This window comes from Ursus arctos, unplaced genomic scaffold (assembly GCF_023065955.2).
Source record: "Ursus arctos isolate Adak ecotype North America unplaced genomic scaffold, UrsArc2.0 scaffold_1, whole genome shotgun sequence".
NCBI lineage: Eukaryota > Metazoa > Chordata > Mammalia > Carnivora > Ursidae > Ursus > Ursus arctos.
Window position 1 is genome coordinate 97782812 of NW_026622763.1, and position 12703 is coordinate 97795514.

At 40.1% G+C, this 12703-nt stretch overlaps 1 protein-coding gene across 5 annotated transcripts in view; it reads left to right on the forward strand.

Annotated features, from left to right (window-relative positions):
• The window catches only part of RHBDD1 (rhomboid domain containing 1), a 132940-nt gene that overhangs the window by 26618 nt on the left and 93619 nt on the right, over window positions 1–12703 (forward strand). For 4 of the 5 annotated variants that reach the window (XR_008956752.1, XM_026491810.4, XM_044381049.3 and 1 more), the window contains exons 2-3: window positions 10017–10524; window positions 11550–11682. Coding sequence is in view for 4 of the 5 variants with exons in the window: in XM_026491810.4 (XP_026347595.1) it covers window positions 10092–10524; window positions 11550–11682 (566 nt within the window). In the remaining variant the exon portion in view is untranslated. Of the gene's footprint in view, window positions 1–2948; window positions 3060–10016; window positions 10525–11549; window positions 11683–12703 lie in introns of all 5 variants that reach the window. The other variant, XM_044381045.3, reaches the window with a different exon arrangement.

Consider the following 12703-nt stretch of genomic DNA (forward strand, 5'->3'; position numbering starts at 1 on the left):
CATAGCTCTTCTGTTGTTATTGTTCTTGAAACTAAAGCATTTCCTAAATCTGTAGTTCCTTTCCTGAGTCTTTTGCCTTTATTTGAAGCCAGCTCAGAGACTTTTCCACGAGTTTGATGACATGTGACCCCGTTATAGAGCCAAAGAAGACAATGATCTTGATACTCTGGTTCCTAAAGGGCATGGCCCAGTTCTGCAGTGTCAGCCCAAGTACTACTTCAAGAGTATCTCTGTGACCAAGATCAGAGTCAGATGGGGCAGAGGAGGAGCGTCGGGCTGTGGCAGACAGTGAGGGCAGGACAGAGACCCAGTAACCCATCAAGATAATCCATGATTACCAACTCCTTCAACCCTGGGTGAAGCTTTCCCATCCTCAGTCAGTCCGTAGTGAAGTAGAACATGGTTTTTGTTGTGGTAGTGTTGGTGGCTTTTTGTTTTCTTGTTTTATCTTTTACTTCTTCAGCCTTTCTGTCCTCTTCCTTAATGGTGGGGCTGGGATGGAAGCTGATGTCTTCTGTTTAACCTGGTGTACTTTCTACTGCACCATATTCCTTCTTAGGTGAAGTTGATGGAAACTTTGCCTTAAGCACTCGGAATCTTATCACTTCCTGAATATTGTTAAGAATACACAGGGTAGATTAGCAGGTCCTGACTTGACAATTTCTTTTGGTGATTCCATTTATTGCTGTGGGCATGTATTTTTGTGGCTCAGAGTAGATGATTGTATTATTTGAAATTACCTTCCCATATTTAATTGAAACTACTCTTTTCATAGCTACCACTATAGTTCTGGGTTATTTTTGTGTGTCCAAAATAAATTTTATTAAAATATCTGCATGCAGCAGCTCCAGAAATTCTGATGGCTCTAGAATTTCTATATTTAAGGGTCTCAGAAGTAGATGCAGGGGTGGGGGCTAATAGTTAGGGGATGTCCTGAAGCTGTGTTTGCATAGCAAGCATGTTCTTTTAAATTAGATTTCGGTTAATTTGGGGTATTTGGGGGGCTGATCATGAAGATTAACCCTCTCCCCCAGTAGACACTGTCTGCATATTTCTGAACAATGCAAGTCTTACCCATTTTTTTTCCAGTCTTGCTAATATACCCTTCTGCCCTCAGCAACTTTACAGTTTAAGTCCCAGAATTTCTTCACATTGGTTTGTTTTCTAGGAAATTTACCTTAAGATACTTTTTACTTCTTTTGGAGTGTTAAAAATATAATTCTCTCTTTATAATAATTTTTTAAAAAATAAACATTGTAGTTCAGTGGCCCTCATTATTGTTGAAAGCAATATCTAACTTAAAAATGTATTGCCCTGCCTTATCTCCCTTGGTGAGATCTTTTCATAAAAGGAAGCCCTTTGCTAAATGGTTAAGTATTGAATTCTTCACACTTTTAATCACCTTTTCCTCATTATTATTTAAATTAGTTCTAATAAAATTTTACACCATGTAAGTAGGGATTGAACTAAACATGAAACATTGTTTTATTCCCTTTTCATACTTTTAAAAAGTTCTCCCAAACTTGAGTTTACCCTCCAAGAAGCATTTATGTGAAAGAAAAGTAGTTGGCATTTTCAGGATTCCTAGTCTAGTGAAGTAAGTTAAAAAATATTGGTTATGAAGCAGAACTTTGAACTATTTCCTGGCCTGCCTTCTAGATCACAGTCTAGAATTTTCAAAGATTTTTGTTTAACCACTTGCAGACATTTGAGGCATTTGTTATATGCTGTGGATGTGCAGACTTTTTAGGGCAGCTTCTCATAGGACTAGGCGGTGGCAGCAAGAGTCACAGTAATGAGAGAGATCACCAGATAAGCAGTACCGTCTGGTGGGAGGGGCTGGATCTGAGTCCTGATAGTTCAGTTTATAAGCATTGCCATCTTGGTTTATCTGTGTAAGAAAAGTGGAATTTCTTTCTCTGTTTCATGGTTTTCCACCAAAACTGCTGTTAAGGATTTCTAGTAAATTAGACGGTTGTGTTTGGAATGGGCAGACTTAAAATGTAAGCTTTGGGATGTGTGTGAAATTCGCTTTGGTGACCTCTGGTGGTGAGAGCACCCCACGTGACTATCCATCTATGGAGATGGCCACTAACTAAGCATCTTGGACAGAGAAAGCAGAGGGCTGAAGTTTGAACAATGGCCAGAAAGTCTCAAGGGAGAAGCTCCATTGAGCTGCTCATATAGGTAGCTCTGAAGAGTATGCTTTAGAATGGGTAGCAGGACACGGAGGTGATTTTCTTGGCAAGTACTGGGTAGACCAGGTAGTGGATACCTGGAACTAAGTTTGTGTTCAGACATTTGTGAGAATTATATGAAACAAATTAGACATAACTACTTTGAAAACTGTAAATAAATGTGTTAGATATTAGCTATTATTGGGGAAGTATGTAAATATTGTAAGACTTAGAATCCTGGGCTGAAATGCTTGAAGTTGGTCAGATGATGAGGGTAAACATTTAATATCCGCCAACACTGGTAGAGTGGCTTATTATGTTTCAGGTATAGTCCTGCGTGGTTGATGAATATTAACTCATCAACAACTCTGTGAGGCAAGTCTTATTTAGTATATATTTTGTAAGTAAGGGAACTTAGGCACAGGCTGACTGAGAATTTGACTAAGATCGTACAGTTCCAACCAGTTGAGTCAGAATTTGAAGGCAGGCCATTAGGCTTCGGAGTCCATTCTGTTAACCATGACACTCCTCACTCTTATGATGTTGTAGAGAATGCCATCATACATGAGAAACAAGATGGATTTGGGGCAGGGTATAGCATGATGAGATTGGATTTTCAGCAAATCTAGTCTGGCATTAAATAAGTGGATCAGGGGAAGAGTGTCCAGTAAGTGTCTGACTTTTGGTGAGGTCTGTCGCCACATAGTATCTGCCCTTATTAATGGTTTCTTACTTATCTGGAACATTTTGTTACTTCTTATGTTGTTTTAGTGGTCTCAAATCCCATCCCCCTCAGAGGTCAAGGATTCTGCCTTCCACATGAATGATATTCATACTCAAGACAGGCTATTATAAGCAACAGTTGGGCAGTGTCTTATTAAGGTAGGACAAATCTTATATTTGTTTTCATTGGGAGAGATGGTAGATGAGGGAAAAGAGGAAGGAGGAGGCCTTGTGTCTTGTGTCAAAACTCTGTCTGGTAGCTTAAAGTCAAAATGATTTAACCGGTTGGCATTTGGGAGATGGTCTAATGGTTATTTTGAGCCAGGTAAGACAATTTCTCTTGTGGTTGTAATGATGAAGCATATAAGGTTGGAGAACAATTGAATAAGCGGAAGTCTCAGAAGCCCTCAAAAGGGAAAAGTGCTTTCAGTTCCCAGCTTCTTCTGAAAGAGACCAAGTTGTAGATATTTCTGTGAATAGGATGTAATTACCGAGAGCATCACAATGTTCATGACTAGATCCCCGTTACTTTCTTAATATAATTTGATTCCTGTTTTCATTTTTTATTCATGAAGTCAATTTTCATTCACTTGAGTGTTTTCATTTCTTTGGATAGCTCTGCCATTAATATGAAATAAGAAAACAGAGTCCTACTCTGATTCTTTGACCTTAATGTTATTGAGGTTCATGAAGCCACTTAACAGATCTAGATGGCCTGGAGAATTTGTCATTTATGTGCAACTTGCCATTAAATAATTACGGTACTCTGACAAAGATTCCACCCAGAGCCCCCAGGACTCTCCATTTACAAATCAGCTCGGATGGATGTTGCATTCTGGTAAATTGAACATGGGGTTGTGATGCAAAGCCATACCATTTGCTGTTACACTTAATATTTAAATACTAAGTTTTAAAAGCATAATTTACATGTTACTCATATGACTATGTATTGCATTTAACAACCATATATTGCCTATAAGCTATGTAAGCTTTTTGAAATGCATTCATATATTTGGAAAGAGGAAACAAATTACTTTGCAAGCATTTAGTTAATTCTTGTTTTTTAGCTAAATGCAAATACATATTACACTGTACCATTTTCTTATTTCAAAAATTTTTTGGAAATGTACATTTTGTAATTGGGTTCTCTCAGAACCTAAGGAAGCTAATACCTTTTAGGAAAAAAAAGTATGCCAGGAAGTTTTATTGGAAGAACAAAGAATTTTATTATTTTGTGCTAGACTAAAATGCTCCTACCTATTGGCCCTATAGTAAGAAGTAAGAAGTCGAGAAAACAATTTCTTGTGTTTGGATTAGAAAAGCCATGAATGATAGGATTCCTGAGGAGTTAGGAAGTGAGAAGAAATGGTTTAGTCCAGTTCATTCCTAGAGAGAGTTCATTCCTAGAGACAAAAAAAAAAAAAAAAAAAAAAAGAATGCATTGTGTTTTGTGTATATTTTGACCAAGTTAATGAGGTATTTACTATGTGCTAATTTGTTGTCCTGCTCTCGTAAATTAAAAAGCAGAGGATGTTTTTATGTTTAACATAATCTGCGATTTCCATAGCATTTTTGCTTTGTTTGAAGCAATAAAACTTAGTAACCCTCTGTTTCCTCCAAAACGATTTTACAGTATTTATTGTCAAATGAGTGGGCCGAGCTATGCCCGTGCTAGTGAGGGACACTCACATTGACTCTTAACACGTCTCATCCAGGGGAACGTCAGTGCTAAAATCCTGGCAGGTTAACCAGAACAATTTCTTCGTGGTTCCATCTTTCTTTCTGAAGCTTTCTTTTGACCTGAGCTTGTTAAACTGCTCCTTGGAGAGAGAGAGAAAGAGAGGGAGAAAGAGAGAGAGAGGCCATGAGCTTGTCTATATGGTTATGCGTACCTATCAACAGGCATGTTTATATTACATTTTAAGCAATGAAAATTGAGGTGTTTGCTCAATGTCATTAGTCATTAAGGGAGTCTAAGTCACTGCCACTTCACACCCACTCAGGTGGCTAAAACGAAAAAGGTGGATAAAGACAAGTAGTGCTGAGGATGTGGAGACAGTGGAATCCTCTTACACCACTGGAGGGAATACAAAATGGTGCAGAAATTTGGAAAACAGTTCAGCATTTTCTCGAAGAGTTAAACATAGAGTTACCATATGACCCAGCAGTTTTAGTCCTAAGTATATATCTAAGAGAACTGAAAATGTGTGCCTACCAAAAGAATTATACATGAATAGTCCTAGCAGCATTATTCGTTCGAGTCAAGAAGCAGAAACAACCCAAATGTCCATCCACTGGTGAACGGATGAACACTGTTACTATCAGATGCCAAACTGGGGATATAGAACATTTTAACTGAAAATTGAGACATTTACCATCAGAGTCAATGATAATGATGAAATATTTTCTGCTTTGTAGGTAGAATCGAAAATCACTGTAATTAGATTTTTCCCCTTTTTATAAAACTCCTTTCTCTCCCCCTTGAGACACATTGGTTTCCCAAGTTATGAATTCAGTTTCTTTTGTTTGTTCTAGCCACTTAGTTTTTCTTATTACATACCTGTTTAATTTTTAATTTCTCATTAAAAGTAAATATGGCTAATTTTCCTTTCACTATTTCAAGAAGTCTTCCATTTCTCTCTGTCACAACTTTGATATAGTACTATCTAGTGTGTATTACTACATAATTAAAATGCCATTTTTTAATCAAATAGTTCTGGCAAAACAATCTATTAATACATTTTACATGGATCAGAGGTTTATTTCTGTAAAGTTGAGATAAATGTTATAAACGCTCTTCTGGAACTAAAATGTAAATGGAATAGTATGCTTAGTGCTATGGGGAAGGTCGCTACAATTGCAGGAAAAATACTTAGATGATGAACCGATGGTAGTCTTTTCAGTCAGCCTTATTTATTGTATAATGTGGATATATTAAAAAAATACTCATCTTGAGTCTTTGGGCAAAGAACTTATAAGCACTGACTATATGCTAGTCATTGTACTAGGCTCTGGGTAATTAGTGGTAATCAAAACAGACAAGGTCATTCTGCCCTTGGCCATTTCTGCTGCAATCCTGGAACTCCTGGGTTGGGAACATCTTTGGAGGGAACGTGATGACTGGGGAAGAGACTAGAGAGGTGCACAGGGTACTGGTTATAGGAAAGAGTTGGACTTTATTCTAACTGTAATAATAAGCCATCGCAGGCTTACTGCAGGGGAATCCAACTTCAGTTTTACAGGGATTACTCTGGTGGTGGTGGAAAGTGATTGGTGGGTGTAGGAGGATTAGCAGAGAATCCAGTTAGGGAGTTTGTTATAATCCAGGCAAGGTATGATCGTGGCTTAGATTGGAGTAGGGCTCAAGAGCTAGAAAGAAGTAGATTGACACAAACTGTGGACGAATTAAGGGAGTGTAGTGGATGGGATGTGGGGATTGGAGGGCGATGAGGGTAAAGAAAGGGCGGGTCAAGGAGGTTTCCTGCATCTCTTACTTGAACAGCAGGGACTGGGAGATTCTGTGTCCTGAGATGCTGAACATGGAGGAGGAACAGAATTGGAAGGAATGGGTCCAGCGTTCAGCTTAGGGCAGATTGAACATGAGGGGAAGGATGTGTTTATGAGCTGGGAGAGTGCAGAGACTAACTAACCTGCTGTTTCTTGGGCTGTGGTAACTGCTCTATGTTCTGGGTACAAGTTAGGGTAAATAAATCACTTCCCAAACCAAACACACTGAACTGGTTTCCAGCTTACATATGAGTTTCTGTAACCGATCGGGCCTCTGTGGTCTCTCTTGCAGCTCAGCAGTTGGAAAATTTTTATATATTTGATGAGCAGGATGAAACAACGTTCATTTACAGTCAGTGCTCGCTTATTGTGATTTCTGCTCTTTGGTATTCTTAGAACTGTGCCTGCCGGGCCCATAAGGTCAAGTTACAGATTTGATCTTCACATGGACCACATGGATTTTCTGTTACCTTGTTAGAGGCTGCATTCCTCACTTTTGAAGGCTGACTTGATAGCTTATTTGGAAGGAGAGTGGGCCATAGAGTTGGTATGAAATATGCCCATTTATCTTTGCTACTGAAAACCCCAGACTTTGTTCTACCCACACTGGTACTTTAGTGGCCTTTATTTGTAAACGTGGAGCCCAGAGTATATTCTGCACTTCTCACATTGGCTGTGGTTCTGTCTACCTTCCTATTAAGTACACATTTGTTGCAAATGTGAACCATGTCATTTTGTTCATCCTTTGATTTTCTACAGCCAATATTTTTATCTTTTTCAGCAAATAGAAGTGGGTTATTTAGGGGCTGAGATTGTAAGGGTTTCGTTCTTTACGATACCTCTACCGTCTGGCATGGGGACTGGCATGTGCATGGCACTTGATATTTATTAAATAGATGAGTGATCTAAGGAATGGCTAAGTAGACATTTTGTGAGAAGGAGGGGGGTAATTCGGTTTTTGGAAACGAAGAGATCAGACAGGCTGTATTCTTCCTGCAAGATTATGCCCCTGAAACCTACCGAGAAATCAAGGATACGAAATAGAAATTTGGGGATCCGAATGACAAAATGCATTCTAGAAACCACAAGAGTGAAATTCCATGAGTGTGTGCTGAAGAGAGCAAGAATAGAGGCAAAAGGAAAAGCAGAGGAAGGGGAATTGCAAGGAAGGGGAGGTGGTGATGCAGAGTCCCAGGGAGGCAGGGCCTTCACCAGCTGGAGGTAGTGGTAAGAGGAATGCACGTGGAGGGGAACCATTGGATTTGGGCAGAAGTCAAGTAAGTGCCAGACGAGCCTGGGTGCAGTGTGAAATAGTATTGGGGAGGTTCCACTGTCTTTTTGTTTATACTGCTCATCACTAATGATTCCTGGCAGGGGGGAGGGGGGAGGGGATTTTTTTTAAGCAAAGACCTAATTAGTTTTGATTTTGTGCTGTGCATAGCCTGGCGTCATAGGACATGATTTACTGAGATTGAAGGGTTCATTTTATGATTTCTTGTAAGCTGATTGTTCAATGATCAAGGCTGGATTTTTCCATTGCTCCTATTATAGGTATTGAGGTTTGATATTAAAATTATTTAGGGAATGTTGCAAAAAAGTCACAGCAATCGGAGATTTGAAAATCAACTTGAATGTCAATGTGAAAAATATAGACTGTTTCTCTAAAATAACCAGGGGGTCTTCAGTTGAAATTTTATTAAGTTCTCTAGTTCCTGAGAATGCTACAGAGCTATAATAATAAGCCCATAAGAATAAAAAAAACTTGGATTGTGCTGATAACAGGGATGTACACAAACACACATACACACATTAATGTGTAATTTTTTCTTGGTCATTTCTTAGAATGCTTATGGGAAGAGGATGGGGGCATACATTTGAGCCTTATTAGGATGCTGCCATTTGCAAAGCTTTCTCACATAGGTGAGACTATCTTAGAATATTGAAAAATGTAGCCACTGTAGATTTAGCTTCTACTTCATTCCAGAAATGTTACAGTAGTCCTGGGAGTGAGGCATTACCATTTCTAGTTTAAAGGGAAGAAAGTGAAGTTCAGAGAATTTAAATAATTTGCCCTGGGTCTCAGAGCTTCTAGGTAGAACTGCACCCATTTTTGCCCCAAAGCCCACATACGTTCTAGTGTCCTGTCTGAATGAGAATCTTTAGGGGATCAGAGTAAGCCATGTATTTGGTTTGGAGCCCAAGAAGCTCCACAGATAAAGACCACTAGATGAGAACTTTTTCCAGCATTCTGGCCTTATTCTGCCTCTTGACCCATTATCTGCAACTGACATTTTTCTTCTTCCTTCCTGTTACAATGGACAAGGCTGTTCCCTCTAAGGACTTGATTCCTTTTGTGTCTCTTTTGCATTTTTAGTCTGTGTCTCTTTCTTTGCTAGCTTCTTCCCATAAGCATAACCGAGGCCCTCACCAAAGCAGATACCTTCTGTATTGGTTAGTAATTGCTGCGTAACATAACACTCTAAGCCTTGGCAAAGCTACAGTCTGATTTATTTAGCTCACTGTTCTGTGGGTCAGCAGATTAGGCTGGGCTCTGCCAGACTCACTTTTGTGACTGTGGTCAGCTGCTGTTCAGCTACTCAGCTTTGCTTCTGGGGCATGAGTTGGCTAGTGGCCAGGCCATCAGGGTGACAGGAGCTTGTGTCTTTCCTCATCCATCAGGATAGCCCAGGTGTGTCCACCTGGCTGCCTGAGAGGGTTTCAAGAGAGAGCAGAAGCCCGCTGATCATCTCAAGACCCACATTCAGAACTAGTGTCCTTTCGTCTGCATTCTGTCAGCCAAAGCAAGTCACAAGGACAGCCCAGGTTCGGGAGATGGAGAAGTACTGCTGAACTTGGCATCCTTTCTTGTTGTGAACTCCATTTTACTCTGTAGGACTGCAGTGCCAACTAGCACCACCTCAGGCTGATTCTGCTGTCACTACATTCAGAGCATAGCGTGGCAATTGTTAGCTTACTTCTTGGGAGTGGGAAATGAACTCCTTAAACACAGTGACTGTGTTTCAATCTAGGATTTGGCACATATCAAGTGACTTTTGAAAGTAGAAGTTTTTGTGGAGACAGAGCATCCTAGCAGTTGATAACTGGCAGTATGGAGTAGAACGTAGTAAATGCTTGCATTTGAAAACCTACCTGTGGAAGTTTAAAAACTTTGGGGCAGACTCTATTGAATATATCAAAATTGAATATTTCTTTTAAAAAAAATTAAGGGGGTAAAGAATCCTGTTCAGCATTCTGAGTAGAAATCATTATTAAATATTTACACGCTATCTTTGTAGGTTTTTTTTTTCATGAGGTTACAAGTTTACTTGTAAGGCAGACAAGTCTTTTTTTCATGGTGTATTTATCAGAGAAAGCATACCCATCCATTAACTGGTCCATTGGGACTTGGGAGAAAATTTCTGTTTTCGAAGGTAAAATGTGGAAGGACGGCAGCCAGCGTCCTGGTGTTACTCTGGAAGACACTGAAAAAAATGCTTCTGTCAGATGGGAGGTGGGATATATATAATGTGAGCTCATCTTAAAATGGGTGTGCGTTATTGGTGTATTAAGTCTAATTTGATGAATTTTTATGTGCATTTTAAATTTTAGGTTCAGCTGCCTATGTATCTTTCCTGATTCCTAAAACCTGACCACATTTTCCCAGCACTGGGTTGATATCTAACCATGCAGCGGAGATCAAGGGGAATTCACGCCGGACTTATTCTGCTCCTCTCTCAAATCTTCCATGTTGGGATCAGCAATATTCCACCTGTCACCCTAGCAACTTTGGCTCTCAACATCTGGCTCTTCTTGAATCCTCTGAAACCGCTGTTTGAGTCCTGCCTTAGCGTGGAGAAGTGTTACCAGCAAAAAGACTGGCAGCGCTTACTGCTTTCTCCTCTTCACCATGCAGACGACTGGCATTTGTATTTCAATATGGTATCCATGCTATGGAAAGGAATAAATCTGGAAAGAAGACTAGGAAGTAGATGGTTTGCCTACATCATCGTCACATTCTCCGTACTCACTGGAGTGGTGTACCTGTTCTTGGAATTTGCTCTTGCAGAATTTATGGGTGAACCTGGCTTCAGAAGGAACTGTGCTGTAGGTTTCTCAGGTAAGGCAGATGCATTTCGAAGGGAGCATGCGGGAAGACAGTAAGGGAGGTGTGGCTGCTGTCATTTTATGAAGCGAGGGTCCCAATTTGGTGAGGGAACTGAATTCTGAGTGGCTAAGGATCGCTGGGCTTGAATTTTGGAGAGAAGGATAATTGGAGCAGAGGGGGGACATAGATCTTGCTATTGTGTATCATTCACTCTTGGACAGTTTGGACCAGGGTCTGCTCCAAGGTAGTTTTGTAGGAGATGTAGTTCTAGAAATACACACTGGCTCTTTCATGGTGGAAAGACCCACAGGCGTATCTGTGATAAGGAATTCTCAAACGATGAGTATGCCTCTCAATAACCTCATTAAAATACGTGTACCACACCTTACCATGGCACGCTCACTGTGTTTCGGGAGCCATGATAGTCACTCTACCTGTAACGCAGAGGACGGAAATGGCCATCTGGGCCAAAAATGAGGTGTTCTAAGAGTTAGAATGTGAAGGGGAGGAGGGAAATTGTGCTGCAACAGAAGGAAAGCTAACTCTTCCCTCTACTTTCCTTGCCATCCGTCCCCCTTTCCTTTAAGATACATCCTCATGCAGCCAGTTGTGGGAGAAGAAAGGAAACATGCCCTGCCCTCAGCATGTCTTTCCATAGAGGTTCGAAAAATACACATTATTGCTATTTTTTATGGAGTTAAAAATCACATAGCATAAAATGAACAATTCTGATGTGAACAGTTCAGTGGCATTTAGTACCATTTCAGGTATTTTATTCCCATTTTACATGTTGTATATTTTCTAGCATACTGAGAGTCAGTATGAACCTCTGCATTAAGAAATATCAAAAGAACAATTACCTTGAACATTGTCTTTCTACCAAAAGCTGGGTTGGCTTGTAAAGAATAGAGTGTTTCAAAGCAAGAAGTGGGATATAGTCAAATAATCATTTTCACTTTCAGTGAGTTTTCTTTGTAAGTGTGGATTATCTCCACATTTGGATTGTTGATATTTGTATGCTCTTTATTCTCTTCTAGGAGTTTTGTTTGCTTTGAAAGTTCTTAACAACCATTATTGCCCTGGAGGCCTTGCCAACATTTTGGGCTTTCCTGTACCCAACAGATTTGCTTGTTGGGCAGAACTTGTGGCTATTCATTTCATCTCGCCAGGGTAAGTGTTTACTCCCAGAGAATACAAATAAAGAACCTGATGTTCCACGGAGAAAGAATTGCAATAATAATGAGGTAACCAGTTGTTGTTTTTTACAGTGAAGTTTGTTCTTTAAGGACGGCACTGAGCTTACTCGTTTTAATGTCAGACATTCCTGAGTTTGAATCCTGTCAACTACTGAGCCCTGTGATTTTGGTCACCTTGTCTTATCTGAGCTTCAGTTCCCTCATCCTTTAAGTAGGAGTAAGAGAACCTCTGATACAGATCGGAGGATCTGTATTAATGAGACTATCTATTCGGGAATTATAATAGTAATGCAGAGAGGCACATAGAAACCACATAATCATAAAGATAAAAAATCACAAGACACGTTGGTCCAGTGCTTTTAAGCCATCTCAGTTGTGAAGTGTCTTGGTGATAGAACGCTTTAAACAAAGGACTTGACTCACAACCTCAATGTGTTAGTGGATCAACGGTGAACTGTTTAGGGTTGAGAGCAAGCATGGGGCCCCATTCCCTTTGCCTTACCCCCATGTTGCTGTGGTTGCCTTCGAGGTAGCCCCAGGCCTGCAAGGAATACAGTGGGAGAACCACTGATCTAGATGAATCTTTTCCTTTTCAGATGAGGACGAGAAAAGTGAGGAGGGTAAGGTATTTTTCAAAACAGCTTCTGGTAGACACTAGCATAGTAAGGAGGAGGACCTCCTGACTCCTGGTCTGGTGCTCCCGGCTGGGGAGCTATGCTTTCCCACTTCGATTCCTTTCTCTGCTTTTGTTTAGAAAAAGGTGGGTAAGTTGTGCTATTCTCCTACTTCCCACCAGTTTCACTTCTCTTAGTCTGTATAGGCTACTAGAAACACATGGTTTTTTGTTGATTTTTACTGTAGGGACCTAGATACTCTTTGGAGAAGGGGGAAGTTCAAGAAGAATCAGGAAGGAGTAAGGATGGGTTTTTTGTTTGTTTGTTTTTTTTGGGGGGGGGGTTGGCCACTTTTCAGACAGCAGTTTTATTTTGCTTTTG